The following is a 16,495-nucleotide window of genomic DNA, read 5'->3' as shown; positions in this document are numbered from 1 at the left end:
CTAGTTTCTTTCTCCTCACTTTTCTCCTCCTTTTTTTCCCTCCCTCTTACTCAAGGCATGGCGGTAGTTGTAGGAGACAGTTTCTTTCCCCGTTCTTCCTCCTCATTTCCTCCCCAAGCCTACAGACCAGGCCTGGGGCTGGGGCTGTAGTTTCTATGGCGACCTCCGCGCTGAGCATGCCGGGAGCTGTAGTTTCTGTGGGCGCTCTCTCGCGAAGCACGCCGGGAGCTGTAGTCCCTCCAGCGCCTCCCGCCGCGGTTGCCGCGTCTCCCCGGTGCTTCCCGGCAGCCCCCGCGCCACGGGCGCTGATTGGGCGGCGGCGCGGGCGGGCGCACGCGCGGCCGTTGGAGGCCCCGGGCCGAGCCGCTCCCTCAGCGCCGGTACCGCCGCAACCGCCGCCACACGGGCACCGGGCGGGCACCGGCAGTCGCCGCGCCGCCGATGCGCCGGGCCTCCGCCGGGCCCTGCGCGCCCGTTGGCTGAGGAACGAGGCGACACCTGCGTCAGACCGCCGGCGCTGACGTCACAGGGTGCGCGCGTGACGTCACCGCGGTGCGGGGAGGGGGGCAACGCGGGGCTGCTTTAACGGGGGGGTCACCGGCGGGTGAAGGCAGCGGCTCCACCGCGGGCGATAGCGGGGCTGGGGGGGGGGGCAGAGCTGCCGGTTCCCGGTGAAACGGGGGCACCGTGGGCGGCTCGGGCCGTGCTGCGGCGGAGGAGCGGGGCCGGGTGGGCCGGGGGCTCCCGGGGTGCTGAACCCCGGTTCTGGCCCGGGAGCCGCGCGATTGCAGCGGCGGAAAAGGAGCGCCCGAGGCGCGGGGCAGGTGCCGGTGAAGGGCGCTGCCCCGGACATCCCGCACGTGGGTGGTGACACGGGCCGGGCTCCGCCGCCGCTGTGCCCTCGGGTTTTCCTTCCAAGAGCCCCGGTGTGATCTGAGAACAGCCCCTTCCTTCCCTCCCTCCCAGCACCATCAGCATCCCCAGCTCCTAATTAGTGTGATAACCGGAGGCTGGCGAGGCTGAGAACATCCAAAGCCGTCGGAGGTGGAGGGGATGAGGAGCTGGGATTTCAGGCTCTCCTTAGCAAGGGAATTCAGCAGGAATTGACCTCTGTGCTCTTCAAGCTCTGAGTTGTGGGTCAGGTTTGAAATCCAAGAGTTGGGAAGGGTAGAGAGGGCTGAGGGGGTTGTGCCTGGTGGGAAAATTCTGTTTTCTGTGGGTTGGCAGGTGTTGCCTTGCTCCAGGAGGGGATGCCAATAGGAATTATCCTGACACAGTCTGGGAATCAAGAGATGCTTTCCTCAGCACAGAGCTTCTGCTGAGAACAGGCTCCTTCCTTCCCAAGCCAGGCTGACGACTCCTAAATTCCTCCAGATGTCCTTAAAGCCTCTCCCTTTCTGTTTCTGCAGAGTCTGAGAGGGTGGAAAGGCTGTGATGAAGAACCAGGGAGTGGAGACCAAAGCAGCTCCACATCCTTCCAGAACAAACAGTGGGATGGGGCTGGAAGAGGGAGATTCACCAGAGGCTGCAGCTGCCCCCGAAGGTGGGGGAAGACTGGGGGGGTTCTGTCCCTGCCCATGGCTGGGGGGCACTGCTGGCATTCCCTGGAATGTGTGAGGGCGGGTTTGAGCCTGGGAGCTGCTTTTTCTGCACGAGGCTGGGCTGCTGTATGGAGCTCTTTGTAGGGACAGAAAATCCTGCTTTTCCAGGCAGAAAATCAGGGTTTTTTTCCCTGTTTCTGTGTGTGTGTGCAGCCCTGGAGGAGTTCCCCTTTCCTGGCTATTGCCAGGATGTTCTGCCTGCTCCATCCCTGTTTGATCCCAGAGATCCAGCTGCTCTTATCCAGGTTTAAAAATCCATTGTCATGCTAAAAAGCCTTGGAGATCCGGGCTGCCAATTCCTCTGGGGGAGAAAAAAGCTCACACACAACCTGCTTTCCTTAAAAAAAAAAAAATAAATAAAAAGGGGAGAGGGGGGGAATTTTCCCTCTTGACAGATGTCAGGGGCTTGGTCATGCTCTGCTGATCAAAGGAGAGGCTGTTGGGAATGCCCTGCCATTGTCAGGGCAGCTGGCTGGAGGCGCAGCCAGAACAAAACAGCTTATCCTGCTGCAAGTCCAGCCAGAAAAAACCTCCCATTCCCTGCGTGCTTCCAGCAGGGTGAGAGGGGTGAGACTCAAAGCTCTGTGTTCCCGTTTTTGCCCCCCAGCTCCCCTCACACAGGAGGATCCCAAATCCTCCTGCGACGTCTCGGAGGAGCTGAGCCGGCAGCTGGAGGACATCCTGAACACCTACTGTGTGGATGCCAGCCAGGAGAACCCAGGGGAGGACGGAGGGCAGGGAGAGCCCCCTGAGCCCGAGGAGCCCGAAAAGGGACGGAGCGAATCCCCCAGGAACGGGGAGCAGGAGCCGGGCGGCCCCGAGATGAACGGGGAGAAGGAGAACACCAAGGGCAGCGAGGAATTCCGGCCTGGAGAGGAGGGCGGCGAGCGGGACCAGAAGAAAGCTCAGGAGAAGAAAAAAGCCAAGGGTTTAGGTGAGGGATTCCCTGATCTCCAAGGGTTTAGGTGAAGGATTCCCTGATCTCCAAGGGTTTCTGTGAAGGATTCCTTGCTCCCCAAGGGTTTAGGTGGAGGATTCCCTACTCCCCAAGGGTTTAGGTGGAGGATTCCTTGCTCCCCAAGGGTTTAGGTGGAGGATTCCCTGCTCCCCAAGGGTTTCTGTGTAGGATTCCCTGCTCCCCAAGGGTTTAGGTGAAGGATTCCCTACTCCCCAAGGGTTTCTGTGAAGGATTCCCTGCTCCCCAAGGTTTTAGATGAAGGATTCCCTGCTCCCCAAGGGTTTCTGTGAAGGATTCCCTGCTCCAATATCAGTGCATGGATGATTGGATTTTATCCCATGCTAATCATCCTTGGTGAAATCAGAGCCTTGGATATATTTGGGAGCATCCTCCTGTTCTGTGGGGGTGAGGGATGCACCCAGTGCAGCCTCTGAATTCCGTGGGTTTCTCCTCTGCTGGGCACTGCTGGCTCCAGCCAACTGAGGGATGGTTTTCCCCTCCAAAATCCAGCTGCTCCAGTTGTTCTCCCACCATGGGGAAATCCTGGGAATGCACTGGATACCTGCTCAGTTCCTCCTTTTTTTGCCTTTCCAAGCCAGAGCTCCTGTGTAAAGCCATTTTATCCTATTTATTGCATTATTCCCATTCCATATCTCGTTCCAGGCAAGGAAATCACTTTGCTGATGCAGACCCTGAACACCCTGAGCACGTCAGAGGAGAAGCTGGCAGCTCTCTGCAAGAAATACGCTGAGCTGGTGAGTCCTGGGGCTGGGGGAGGATGTGGCAGCTCAGGGAGGCAGGAGAGGCCTTTGGCAGGGACATTCCAGGGACACACTGGAGTTGTGTGTGGGATCTCTGCAGTGCTGGATATCTGTTTAGGAGAGGGTAGGTGTTGCTGGGTCCAGCCTGGTGGTGTTTGTGAAGCGTGGACAGAAGGGATTTTGGCAAATCTGGGTGCAGGAGGAGGTCATGTCTATTTTCACACACACAAAGCCTGATCCCACCTTTAACCAGAGCCAAGGTGGAGTTCCAAGCATGGATCTGGACCTGGAGCAGCTTTTGGGCTGCCTGTGCATGTCCAAAGTGTCCCTGGGTGGCTTTTCCCTCTGCTGGGAGAACATGGAGCTCCTTCCCATTGCAGCAAGATGGGAATTCAGGAAGCAGAAAGTGTCACACTGTTGTGTTGTGAGGTGTCACAGAGCTCCTGTCCCTGGGGCACAGCGAGCTGGTGTCCCCTCAGCGGGGCACAGCTGCCTGCACACCCTCTGCTCCTCTCTCCCAGCTGGAGGAGCACCGCAACTCCCAGAAGCAGATGAAGATCCTGCAGAAGAAGCAGAGCCAGCTGGTGCAGGAGAAGGATCACCTGCAGAGCGAGCACAGCAAGGCCATCCTGGCGCGGAGCAAGCTGGAGAGCCTGTGCCGGGAGCTGCAGCGGCACAACCGCACCCTCAAGGTGATTTTCTCCAGGCTCTGCTCCTTCCCCAGCTCTTGGATCCCTCTCCATGGGCTCTGCCATTCTGGAAAATTCACCTTTCCCAGTGCTTTCCCCCGCTCTGCCATCAGGGCAGTGCTGGAATCCTGGTGCTGAGCCACCTGCACTATCCAAGTTGTGATTTCAGGGTTTATCTGGGGAAGGAGGGGAAGGCCCAGAGTCCTTTCCTGATGGATATAAGGAATATAATAAATATAAAAATAAATATAAATATATATTGTAATATATATAAATATATTACAATTACAACTGTAAATATAAATAAAACAAAAATATTATTTACATATAGAAATAAATATTTAAATCAAATTAATGTTATTTACTTATATAAATATATTTTATATACTGTTTGTATATTACATATTACATAATATATGTACTATTTATTTATTTAAATATTTATAATATTTGATATTTATTTATTAAATAAAAATGAAAATATATTTTAATATATTAATATATAAATATAAATATATAAATGTATAAATATAAAAATAAAATAAATAAATGAGATTAATATAAATATAATTAATGGATAAATATAATTAATATATTTATATATAAAATATATATTAATATATATTTATATTATTATATATTATATATTTTAAAATATTATTTAAAATATTAAAATATAATAATTATTTAAATATTTATAATTTTATAATATATAGAATTGTATATTATATATTATAAATATATATGTTATTTTATTATAAATAATGTTATTTCTATAATATATAATAATATATATTATAGAAATATATCCATATTATATAATATGCAATAGATATTATATATATATTTTATATATTATATATAATACTTATTACTAATACTTATATTATTATATTATTATATTATATTATTATATTAATATTTATTATATATAATAATATTATATATAATATTATATTATGTTATATATATAATATATAATAATGGATATATAGTAATATATTGTTAATAATATGTTTTATATGTTGTAATTTTATTTTAAAATTATTTATTAATTAAATTAATTAATTTTAATATAATACAAATGTATAAATGTATAAATTTAACAAATTTATACATGTATAAAATATAAAAATATAAATTAAAGATTTATAAATTTATAAATAATATTTAATTATATTTAAATAAAGATATTATCTGTATATTATTATATATAGATATCTAAATAAAATAAATAGAAACAAATATTTAAAAATATAAATTATTATACCTTGATGGATATAAGAAGTGAGGCTGGATGGGTTGGGAACATCATTTTAGGAAGTTTTCTCTGTTACCTGACTCTTCCCTCACGCAGGAGGAGGGTGTCCAGCGTGCCAGGGAGGAGGAGGAGAAGAGGAAGGAGGTGACCTCGCACTTCCAGGTGACTCTGAACGACATCCAGCTGCAGATGGAGCAGCACAACGACCGCAACTCCAAACTGCGCCAGGAGAACATGGAGCTGGCAGAGCGGCTGAAGAAGCTGATCGAGCAGTACGAGCTGCGGGAGGAGGTGGGTCAGGGACTGGGGCTGTTCCTGCTGCCACAGCGAGGAGGAGGCTCTGGATCCTCGCTGAGCTGCGCTCTTCTCCCCCCAGCACATTGACAAGGTGTTCAAGCACAAGGAGCTGCAGCAGCAGCTGGTGGATGCCAAACTGCAGCAAGCCCAGGAGATGCTGAAGGAGGCAGAGGAGAGGCACCAGCGGGAGAAAGACTTTGTAAGTCTTGGAGCGGTCGCTTGGGACTCTTTTTGCCTCTTGCTGTGGGTGCCTGGGTGTTGTCCCAGATCTTGGCATGTCCAGTGGCTGCTGCAGGAGCCAGGCTGGGGCCCTGCTGTGCTCCTGGTGCCTCTCCCGTGCAGGGCTGTGCCAAGAGCATTCCCAGATAACGGCTTTGCTCTCCCCCAGCTGCTGAAGGAGGCTGTGGAGTCACAGAGGATGTGTGAGCTGATGAAGCAGCAGGAGACCCACCTCAAGCAGCAGGTGAGTTCCCTGCTCTGTGTGCTCAGCCTGGTTTGTTTGGGGATTTCCCTCCTTCCCTGGAGATCCCAAAGTTCCTTAATCTGGAAAGCAGAGGGGCAGGATCCCTCCTGGGTGTGGATTTGGTGAGCTGAGGGTTTGTTCAGGATTGTTTCCCGGCACTGGATCGCCCTGCCACAGCCAGGAAGTGTTTGTAGAACATTCTGCTCTGAGGATGTTTCCCTAGGACAGAATTTTCCTTTGGCAGAGCAGTTCCTGCTGATTGTCCATGTCCCAGGGCAGCAGCTCAGCCCTTGGCTGGCCTCTCCCCTCTCCAGGCACTGGTGCCATGAGCTCCCTGTCTCTCCCCACAGCTGGCTCTGTACACAGAGAAGTTTGAGGAGTTCCAGAACACCCTTTCCAAAAGCAGTGAAGTGTTCACAACATTTAAACAGGAGATGGAGAAGGTGGGTGATGCTTTTTCCCTCGATGCTGCCAGGAGCTGGGAGAGGCCCAGCTCCATAATTTCAGTGAGATTTGGGTCTACACCCAAAATTTGGGGTGACCCATGAGGACCTGTGAGATGTCACAGCAATGTTCTCCCTGGGTTTTTTTTATTCTGGGGTGTCCTGAGCAGGGCCAGGAGTTGGACTTTGATCCCTGTGGACATTTTGGACAGCTCAGGACATTTTGTGACTGGATTTGTGCCCTTTCTGTGATTGTGTAGATGACCAAGAAAATCAAGAAGCTGGAGAAGGAGACCACGATGTACCGCTCGCGCTGGGAGAGCAGCAACAAGGCCCTCCTGGAGATGGCAGAAGAGGTGAGGGGAGGCTCTGGGGCAGCTGGGGAGGGTGGGATGGGCGCAGGACAGGTCCTGCCTTGGTGCTCTGTGAGGGCAGAGGGAGAAGGAAACTTCTTGGTGCTTTGGGTGCTAAAGGTTTGCTTGGTCATGGGGATTTTCCCCTCAGGCTTCCCTAGAATGAGCCATGGAATGGTTTGAGTTGGAAGGGACCTTAAAGTTCATCTAGTTCTACCCCTTGCCATGGGCAGGGACACCGTCCTCTATCCCAGGTTTCTCCAAACCTGGCCTTGGACACTTGCAGGGATCCAGGGGCAGCCACAGCTTCTCTGGGCACCCTGTGCTAAGGCGTCCCCACCCTCCCAGGGAGGAATTTTATCTCAATATCCCACCTAACCCTGCCCTATATCCCCTCACATCCCTCTGGGTTTTCATCTCTCTGCCTCTCCCTGCAGAAAACTCTGCGGGACAAGGAGCTGGAGGGGCTCCAGGTGAAGATCCAGCGCCTGGAGAAGCTTTGCCGTGCGCTGCAGACGGAGCGAAACGACCTCAACAAGAAGGTGCAGGACCTGTGTGCCCACACGGACCTGTTGGAGCCTCTGAAGGAGCCATCCCGGGACAGCTCCGAGGCAGCTCCAGACGCCCTGAGCTCAGGAAAGGCCACAAACAGCCCAGATGCCGCGGAAATGCCGGCAGAACTGAGCGTGGGGCAGAGCGGGACCGAGGAGGGGATTCGGGGCACTGACTGAGCCCTGGGCACGCAGGTGGGGTGAGGGAGAGTGAGCTGGGAGCTGCTTGAGATTCCCCTCTCCCTGTCCTGGGACAGATGGGAAAGGACAGGACACAGCCCCTCTGGGGATGTGAGATTTCCTAGTTTAGGGTTTTGGAGGGGTTTTTTTAAGATTTTATATATATATATATATATATGAGATATATAAAAATGTGCAGGGCAATACTTTTATCTATTGAGATCCATGAGAAGCAGAAGGGCCCAGCTCCCTGCCTGTGTGAATATTGAAAATATGGAGCCTCAAATGACGATCCCTCACTAAAAGACCTTGTCACTGGCAGGCTCAGGAGAGCAGATCCAGGGATCTGTGCCCTGGCACAGGGACAAGGGACAACGACTCCACCCTGGAGTGAAAGCAGAGCTGGGGGAATTCCAGAGCGTTCCCAGCGCTGGCTTCTCCCTCTTCCCTCTGCCAGGCAGGAGGGAGCTCCCGCTCTGGCTCCTGCTGGCAGCTCGTGTGTGAGCTGGGGGCACAAGAGGCCGCTCCCCTCCTCTCTCTGTGGGTTCTGTGTCTGGAATGGGGACAGGGAGAAGCAAGAAAGGGGGTGCCTGGTCCCACCCCCGGGAATTTTTGTTCTTCCCAGGCCCTGCCAATGTCTCAAAACCGCCTTACGATTCACAGTTGCCTCTTTGCTGAACGCACACGTGCACAAAGTGTATTAAAGAGTTAATCCAAAGGTCTAATTCCCAAGTGTTTCGCATCGTTGTGCACAGGGATTGGGGAGGTGCCCCCAAGCCCCTCTGCCCCAGCCCTGGAGGCATCCTGGGACTCCAGGAGGATCCAACCTCAGAGCTGATTGTGCTCCAGGAGCTGCTGCTCCAGCAGGATCGCCGGGATCAGCTCCCAGCCTGTGCCCTGGGGCTGCTCCTTCCAGCCTGGGGGTGCCTGTGCTGTCCCAGCCCCGCTTTTCCTTCCCCTCTGTTTGGAAGAGCATCTCCCCAGGGCTGCCTCACCCCACAGGGCCTGGATGTGCTGGGAGGGAGTTTAGGGACAGATCTGGGACCTGCTGGCACCGGGATTTTCCTTAGTTTCTCCAGACTTTTGTCTTTTTGCTGTTCTTTTGGAAGACTTGACTTGCTTCAAACCTCGCTGCAGCTTCTCTTCATGACAGACTTTATTCCCAGCATTGCCTTCCTTGTGCTGGAAGCTGAAGCCAGCTGCCTGGAGATGTTTCCCCCCATGGATGTATCCAGTGGATCAGTTTGGGATTCTCTCCAGCACCAGAGCTGCTCACACATCTTCGCTCCATGAAGGACCTGCCTCTGTCCCCTTGTCCTCCAGGGGATTCCAGGAAATCCAGATCTAAGGAAGGAGCAGGGAGAGGCCCTGGGGCTGCACAGAGCCGTGGCTGGACATCCACTGGGACAATCCCTGGAGCTGTGGTGGCTTTGTCTTCCAGCCCCTGCTGTCAGCGCCGTTCCTCCGGGATGATCCATGAATGTAGCCCCGGCCTGGTGGCACCGCCCCATTCCCAGGGCTGAGCAAGGGCTGCCGCCCGGATCTGGACTTGAGTAAAAGGAAAACCCCTTAGAAATTCACCAAACCCCCTTTTTCCCCCGGTTCTTTTCTCTGTTACGGTACAGAAAGCTCCGCGGGGGCTGTTGTGTGTATCCTGTATCCAATAGAAACACTCCCAACCTCGCTGCTGCCTCTGGTGTCTCTCGTTTTTTACCGTGGGAGGGGGGAGTGAAGATTTTGGGACACTTCCCCGTGTCCCTGAGCTCTGCTCCTGCCTGTCCGGTGGGAATGAGGTGGGGGAGGCTGCGAGGGACGTTTTGCTGCTGTGGAGATGATGGGATGTCCCTGCTCAGGGGGACACTGGTGTGTCCCCAGCAGCCGGTTCTCCCTCCCCGGGGCTCCTGCAGCCACCAAGAGCCCCTGGCCATGAGGGTACCAACCCCACCCGCCTGCTCCCCTGTGCCCCCATCGTCCAGGAGCGATTTAAAATCCTGCCGGGATTTACAGGAACAGCCGCGCTCGGCCTCGAGGTGGCGGAGGGACGGGACTTGTTTAATCCCGTCCGTGCGCCAGGGCTGAAGGCCCTTCCCGGCTCCTTCCCGGCTTCTTCCCGGCTCCTTCCCGGCTTCTTCCCGGCTCCTTCCCGGCTGCTTCCAGCAGGGACGGATCCTGCCATCGCGGCCATACTGCATGCGGTGACACCGGAGGGGACTCGGGGTAAATGCCGCGGCCGGGGCCGGGAGGGGGTGACGGGAGCCGGATCCCGCTCCATTCCCGATCCTGTGGGATGCTGACCGGGGCCAGCTCCGGGGATCCTGCGGGCAGCCGGGCTCCGGCGGCGCCTGGAGGAAGTTTCCTTTCCCTTTAAATGCAAATCCCAGGCTGTGCGGACGGAGATCGGGATCGGGGTGTCCGGCAGGATCGGAGCGTCCATCGGCTCCCGGAGGCCGGAGCGGGCCTGGCGCAGGTCAGTCCCGGCCGGAGGCTGCGGACAAAGGGGACAAAAGGGCTCCGCAGCCCCCGGAGCTGCCCCATCCCGGCTGGCCCGGGGCTCGGGGGGGCTCGGCGGCACAAAGGGGTCCCCGTGCGGTCCCCGCCCCGCTCTCGCCGGGGTGGTTCGGGCCGAAATCCTCCTTTCCCTGGAGAGACGGGGCCCGGCCGGAGCTGCGGCTGCGGTTCAGGCCCCGGGCGAGCTCCTGCGGGGATGCTCCGGGCGCGGGGACCCCCGGGGATGGGGGACCGAGCTCCTGCTCCGGTCCTCCCGCCGCCACCGAGCCCTGCTGGCCGCGGGTGTCACTCCTTAGCCCGGGGGTCCCGGTGCGAGCGGCTGTCCCCCCTCGTCCCGGGGGTCCCCGAGCAGGGAAGGAGCCTCCGAGCGCCGTGTCCGTCCCACGCAGGGTCCCGGTGCCGCGGCCCCCGCGGCCCCCGCGGCCCCGGCCATGGAGGAGCGGAGGAAGAAGCGGAGCCCCAAGACCTGCCTGGCTCAGCCGCTGCCCGCCGGGGCCCCGCGGCCGCTGCCCCCGAGCAAGAGCACGTCCTTCGCTCTGCCGCTGCCCACGCTGCCCTCGCCCCGGCAGCGACCGCGGCCCCGCCGGTCAGTGCGGCCCGGGGGGAGCCGCGGGCCCGGAGCCGCCGGGGCGATGCCAACGCCGTGTTCCCCGCGCAGGACCAGCAAGGAGCGGGCGCGGGCGGCAGCGGGGGGGTCCCGGGGGGCCCCGCTCCAGCACAGCTTCCTCACGGATGTGTCCGACGTGTGCGAGATGGAGGGGGGGCTGCTCAGCCTCCTCAGCGACTTCCACTCCGGAAAGCTGCAGGCGTTCGGTGAGCGGCGGGGTGGATCCACGGGGAACGAGGGGAGGATCTGGGGTGGGAATTCTGGGGCTGGGGAATTTTGGATCCAAAGAGAAGGGGTGGGATGGGGGATGTATGGACCCTTTCCATGGGTGCGGGAAAGCCGTGAAATGAGGGAATGTGCGGGATCCAAGGGAAAGAATGGGCTGGGGGAGGGATGGATGATGGATGGATGATGGATGGATGGATGATGGATGGATGGATGATGGATGGATGGATGGATGATGGATGGATGATGGATGGATGATGGATGGATGATGGATGGATAGATGGATGGATGGATGGATGATGGATGGATGGATGGATGATGGATGGATGGATGGATGGATGGATGGATGGATGGATGATGGATGGATGGATGGATGGATGATGGATGGATGGATGATGGATGATTGATGATGGATGGATGGATGATGGATGGATGGATGGATGATGGATGATGGATGGATGATGGATGGATGGATGATGGATGGATGGATGATGGATGGATGATGGATGGATGATGGATGGATGGATGGATGATGGATGGATGATGGATGGATGATGGATGGATGATGGATGGATAGATGGATGGATGGATGGATGATGGATGGATGGATGGATGGATGATGGATGGATGGATGGATGGATGGATGGATGATGGATGGATGGATGATGGATGGATGGATGGATGGATGGATGGATGATGGATGATTGATGATGGATGGATGGATGATGGATGGATGGATGGATGATGGATGGATGGATGGATGATGGATGGATGGATGATGGATGGATGGATGGATGATGGATGGATGGATGGATGGATGGATGGATGATGGATGGATGATGGATGGATGGATGGATGGATGGATGGATGATGGATGGATGATGGATGGATGGATGGATGGATGATGGATGGATAGATGGATGGATGGATGGATGGATGGATGATGGATGATGGATGGATGATGGATGGATGATGGATGATGGATGATGGATGATGGATGGATGGATGGATGGATGGATGGATGGATGATGGATGGATGATGGATGGATGATGGATGATGGATGATGGATGGAAGGAATCAATCCATGGATGGATGATGGATGATGGATGGAGGGATGGATGGATGATGGATGGATGATGGATGTATGGATGGATGGATGGATGGATGGATGATGGATGATGGATGATGGATGGAAGGAATCAATCCATGGATGGATGATGGATCCATGGAGAAGGAGGGATAGGCTGGGGTTTGGGATTGATCCATGGGGAAGGAGTGGCCTGGGGGCTGTGCTGGATCATTCCCATGGATCCAGGGCTGGAATGAGCAGGGGATGTGATGGAACATTCTGGATCTCTCCGCAGGGAAGGAGTGCTCCTTCGAGCAGCTGGAGCACGTGCGGGAGATGCAGGAGAAGCTGGCACGGCTGCACTTTGGGCTGGACGTGTGCGTGGAGGAGCTCCCCGAGGAGCAGAAGAAGGCGGCGTCTGACAGGAACCTGGAGCAGCTGCTGGCACACGTGAGTGTCACCCCTGTCCCCTGGCAGGGCTGGGACAGCCCGTGGCTCCCGACAGCCCCTCAGCCTCGGCCTTTGCTCCCACAGCTGGAAGAGCTCAGCAGCTCCATGTATCCTTGGCTGGGCACGGGGACATCCTGGGGACAGCGACAGTGACAGTGACTGGGACAGTGACAGGGACAGTGGGGACTGTGGCAGTGACCGTGGCAGTGATGGCAGTGGTGACAGTGGCAGTGGCAGTGATGGCAGTGGTGACAGTGGCAGTGGCAGTGGCAGTGGCTGACAGTGACAGTGGCAGTGATGGCAGTGGTGACAGTGAATGTGGTGACTGTGGCAGTGATGGAGGTGGCAGTGATGACAGTAGTGATGGTGATGACGGTGATAGCAGTGACAATGATGGCAATGATGGTGGTGACAGTGACAGTGACAGTGACAGTGACAGTGACAGTGACTGTGGCAATGACTGTGGCAGTGGTGACAATGCCGGTAAGGACAATGACACTGGTGACAGTGACAGTGGAGACAGTGACAGTGGTGGCAGTGACAGTGACAGTGACAGTGACAGTGACAGTGACAGTGACAGTGACAGTGGCAGTGGCAGTGACAGTGACAGTGGCAGTGGCAGTGGTGACAATGCCGGTAAGGACAATGACACTGGTGACAGTGACGGTGCTGGCGCTTCCCCTTGACCCGCTCTCAGACAGAAGCTGCACCTGGCCGAGAGCTCGGACACCGAGGATGCGGCGCCCTGACCCCGGTCCTGCCCCGGTCCCGGTCCCGGCCCCGCTCCCGGCTCCCGCCACCCCCGGGACCTCCAGCCGGGCCCGGCCGGGCTCCCCCCGCCATGGCGGCGCCGGTCGCGGCCCGATGACGTCAGCAGACGGCGCCGGAGCCATGGCGGCCGTGCCGGGCCCGCGGGCCGGGGATGAGGGCGAGGGGCGGCGGCGGCTCCGAGCCGTGATACGGCTGCAGGTGCGGGACCGGACCGGGAAAGGAGGGGAGGGGAGGGGAGGGGAGGGGGAGGGGGAGGGGGAGGGGGAGGGGAAGGGGAAGGGGAAGGGGAAGGGGAAGGGGAGGGGAAGGGGAAGGGGAAGGGGAAGGGGAAGGGGAAGGGGAAGGGGAAGGGGAAGGGGAGGGGAAGGGGAAGGGGAAGGGGAAGGGGAAGGGGAAGGGGAAGGGGAAGGGGAAGGGGAGGGGAAGGGAAGATGCCCGGCCCGGCTCCAGCGCTGCCCCCGGGCCGTGCCAGGCCTGTGCCAGGGGGTTCCTGCTGCGGAGGCGGCTCCGGAGCCTGCGGGAGGAGTTCGAGGCCGTGGTGCTGGAGATCGAGGGGGACCTGGGGCAGCTGCACTGGACCGGCCGCGTTCTGCAGCGGCCGCGCTTCGGGCCCGAGGTGCGTGAGCAGCGGGGGGACATTGCCGGGGATCGGGACCAGGGAACATTCCCAGAGATCGGGACCAGGGAACATTCACAGGGTTTCAGGACCAGGGAACATTCCCGGGGTTTCAGGACCAGGGAACATTGCCAGGGACCAGGGAACATTCCTGGGGATCAGGACCAGGGAACATTCCTGGGGATCGGGACCGGGGAACATTCCCGGGGTTTCGGGACCAGGGAACATTGCCAGGGACCAGGGAACGTTACTGGGGATCAGGACCAGGGAGCATTCCCAGGGATCGGGACCAGGGAACATTCACAGGGTTTCAGGACCAGGGAACATTCCCGGGGTTTCAGGACCAGGGAACATTCCCAGGGTTTCAGGACCAGGGAACATTCCTGGGGATCGGGACCGGGGAGCATTCCCGGGGTTTCAGGACCAGGGAACATTCCTGGGGATCAGGACCAGGGAGCATTCCCAGGGATCGGGATCAGAGAACATTCCCGGGAACATTCCAGACCTTTCTATTTTCTTTTATATATTTTCTTTTGTGTATTTGAATATTTTCTTCGATATTTCTTTCTGTTTTCTTTCTATTTTCTCTACATTTTCTTCCTATTCATCTTTGTATTTTCTTCATATTTCTTTCCTATTTTCTCTTAGACTTTCTTGTTTTTTTTAATATTTTCCTCACATTCTGTTTCTCTCCCTGTGTTGTTTTTATTTTCTGTTTTGTTTTCCTTTGGGCAGCCCTCCCCAGGGAAGCCCTTGGATCCAGGGGAGCCTGCAGAGAATGAAACCATTCCCAAAAAAATCCCGGAGAAGCCGGATCCCCCTGGAGCAGAGCGGGCTGGGAGCTGTGGGAACATCCCCCCCTCAGCCCCTCTGCCCAGGGGCACAACCCCAAAACCCCCAAATTTGGGGTCTGGTGCTGCTAAAAACCTGGAAAAGGAGGGAAGAGCCCTGGCAGGGAGCCAGGAGTGGGACAACGACAGCGTGGACTCAGAATGGGACAGCAGCGACCTCGGAGCCAGCCCAGGTAGGGGACACAGAACCTCGGGAATATCTTGGGAAAGCTGGAACAGCTCCCACCATCCAGATCTTTGTGGTTCTCCTGGTTTTTGTGGCAGAAATCCCAGCGGATCTGCAGGGCCTTCCGCGCTCGGAGCTGCAATCCCACAGGAACGATCTCCTGATGGAGCTGCTGTGGATCCAACAGGCCATTGCCAGCAGGAAACATGTGAGGGGCTGCTCCTGCCTCTTCCCAAACGCTTCTGGGATGGGCTGGATGCAGTTTTCCAGGGATTTGGGTGGATGTGGCAGGGATTTTGCTCTGGGATTTCATCACCGGTGCTCGGTTTTCTCTCGCTCGCAGTTCCTGATGCTGAAACGGAAGCTGGGAATTCCCAACCACTCCAGAAACATTCCCGAGTTCCTGGATTGGTTTGGAGAAGCCCTGGAGCTGCAGCACCAGTCCTGATGTGACAGTAACAGCTCAGGGGGAGCTCCAGGAGGTTTTTCACTCCGGAAAAACGTGGGAAGAAAAACTTTTTTGTGGATATTTGGTCCAAGCAGGATTAAACATCATCAAGGGGTTGTGGAGTGTCCTGGAGGGATCCATCCCACGGGATCCTTGCTTTTCTTAGCTGAGCTGGATGATCCAAGTGGGAAATGGAGGATTTTCACTTCCAGCAGGTGCTTTTGGTGCTGTTGTGGACCTGGAATGGCTGAAGGCAGCAGGGACCTGCAGGAATGAGCTCTTCCCGCAAAACTGTGTGGAATTCCATGTGGGAATTTGTGTTTGGGATGGCTCTGCAATATCCAGGATCTCCAAGTAGTGGAGTTTTGGGAACACTGAACTGCTGAGTGGGGAGGAGATCCCTGACTGTGCTGTGTGGGTAGGGAGGGAGCCCCATCCCCCTGATCCTTGGGATGAGGCTCATTCCTGCCTTTCCTCTGGCTCTGGGAATTTTCTCCTGGGGCAGAGCCAGGAAAGGACCTGGTGCTTTGTCAATTCCTTCAGCTCAGGGATGTTCCAGGTCCCTCAAAAAGGGACTTTCCACGTGGTGCTGTGGTTCCCTGACCCCTGTGTGGACACTGCAGATGTGGATCCTTCTGGAATTATTTCTACTCTTTGGGAATAAAAAAAACAACTTTTCCTGATGCTAAACCTGTTCCTGCCTGGCTTCCTGATTTCTCCTGGACAGAGCCAGGTGGCTCCATGGCTGAGGGTGAGGTGTGCAGTGGGTTTATCCACAACAGGACTTTTGGGACCTCGCAGACAATGACAGGGGTGTGGCAGCACCTGAGGGGACACGAGCTGCTGATCCATAAATCCTGATGGGAACCTGACGCCTGCTCCTGGATCAAATCCTGGAGGATTAAAGATTCCTGTGGTTCCTGGTGCTCTGAGGGTGCTGGATGTGGCCACAACTTCCTGCTGCTGGGTTTGCACCCATGGAAACTGGGCTGGGCTCAGCAGGGAGGGCTTGGGGTGGTCAGGGGGGTGGTCAGAGGAGTTTGGGGTGGTCAAGAAAGAGAGTTGTCAGAAGGATTTGGGTGGTCAGGAGGGTTTGGGGTGGTCTGGAAGGAGGTGGTCAGAGGAGGTTGGGGTGGTCAGGGGGGTGGTCAGGAGGGTTTGGGGTGGTCAAGAGAGTTGTCAGAAGGATTTGGGTGGTCAGAGGAGTTTGGGATGGTCAGGAGGGT

The 16,495-nt window shown here is 55.2% G+C and overlaps 2 protein-coding genes and 1 long non-coding RNA gene across 6 annotated transcripts; 2 read left to right on the top strand and 1 right to left on the bottom strand.

Moving 5' to 3' along the window:
- The first annotated feature begins 306 nt into the window (after window positions 1-306).
- Window positions 307-9,240, top strand: TXLNA (taxilin alpha). Of its 3 annotated transcripts, none has more exons than XM_086863515.1 (11): window positions 307-530; window positions 1,410-1,543; window positions 2,209-2,535; window positions 3,223-3,314; window positions 3,842-4,012; window positions 5,367-5,561; window positions 5,647-5,766; window positions 5,956-6,030; window positions 6,381-6,473; window positions 6,734-6,829; window positions 7,264-9,240. In XM_086863515.1, exons 2-11 carry the CDS (start codon window positions 1,435-1,437, stop codon window positions 7,555-7,557), a joined length of 1,572 nt encoding a protein of 523 aa, XP_086719641.1. In that variant the 5' UTR covers window positions 307-530; window positions 1,410-1,434; the 3' UTR covers window positions 7,558-9,240. The 3 variants fall into 3 exon arrangements, with proteins under 3 accessions (XP_086719641.1, XP_086719642.1, XP_023797000.2); XM_086863516.1 differs by having other exon boundaries at window positions 338-552; XM_023941232.2 differs by lacking the exon at window positions 307-530 and adding an exon at window positions 675-1,142.
- Window positions 3,169-5,915, bottom strand: LOC147649275 (uncharacterized). The gene is made up of 2 exons (XR_015279368.1): window positions 5,280-5,915; window positions 3,169-4,218 (listed from the first exon to the last, which is right to left on the bottom strand). It is a non-coding gene; the product is annotated as an uncharacterized LOC147649275 (long non-coding RNA).
- Window positions 9,241-9,655: 415 nt separating the features above from the next.
- Window positions 9,656-15,959, top strand: LOC111938973 (uncharacterized). Of its 2 annotated transcripts, XM_086863518.1 has the most exons (11): window positions 9,656-9,774; window positions 9,939-10,024; window positions 10,455-10,651; window positions 10,724-10,878; window positions 12,263-12,417; window positions 12,502-12,524; window positions 13,119-13,386; window positions 13,661-13,804; window positions 14,540-14,828; window positions 14,920-15,029; window positions 15,165-15,952. In XM_086863518.1, exons 3-11 carry the CDS (start codon window positions 10,497-10,499, stop codon window positions 15,267-15,269), a joined length of 1,404 nt encoding a protein of 467 aa, XP_086719644.1. In that variant the 5' UTR covers window positions 9,656-9,774; window positions 9,939-10,024; window positions 10,455-10,496; the 3' UTR covers window positions 15,270-15,952. The 2 variants fall into 2 exon arrangements, with proteins under 2 accessions (XP_086719644.1, XP_086719643.1); XM_086863517.1 differs by lacking the exons at window positions 9,656-9,774; window positions 9,939-10,024 and having other exon boundaries at window positions 10,523-10,651; window positions 13,115-13,386; window positions 15,165-15,959.
- The last annotated feature ends 536 nt before the right edge of the window (window positions 15,960-16,495 follow it).

Source organism: Cyanistes caeruleus, chromosome 26, assembly GCF_971803275.1.
Source record: "Cyanistes caeruleus chromosome 26, bCyaCae1.hap1.1, whole genome shotgun sequence".
Lineage (NCBI taxonomy): Eukaryota > Metazoa > Chordata > Aves > Passeriformes > Paridae > Cyanistes > Cyanistes caeruleus.
The sequence above is the reverse complement of the archived record's forward strand: the minus strand, read 5'-3'. Positions and strand labels throughout refer to the sequence as shown.

Coding starts and splice junctions, on each gene's coding strand:
- LOC111938973 (XM_086863518.1), top strand. CDS start 10,497: ATGGAGGAGCGGAGGAAGAAGCGGAGCCCCAAGACCTGCCTGGCTCAG. Junction 13,387..13,660: donor GAGCCGTGATACGGCTGCAG/GTGCGGGACCGG, acceptor GGGCCGTGCCAG/GCCTGTGCCAGGGGGTTCCT. Junction 14,829..14,919: donor CGACCTCGGAGCCAGCCCAG/GTAGGGGACACA, acceptor TTTTTGTGGCAG/AAATCCCAGCGGATCTGCAG.
- TXLNA (XM_086863515.1), top strand. CDS start 1,435: ATGAAGAACCAGGGAGTGGAGACCAAAGCAGCTCCACATCCTTCCAGA. Junction 2,536..3,222: donor GAAAAAAGCCAAGGGTTTAG/GTGAGGGATTCC, acceptor ATCTCGTTCCAG/GCAAGGAAATCACTTTGCTG. Junction 5,562..5,646: donor AGTACGAGCTGCGGGAGGAG/GTGGGTCAGGGA, acceptor TTCTCCCCCCAG/CACATTGACAAGGTGTTCAA.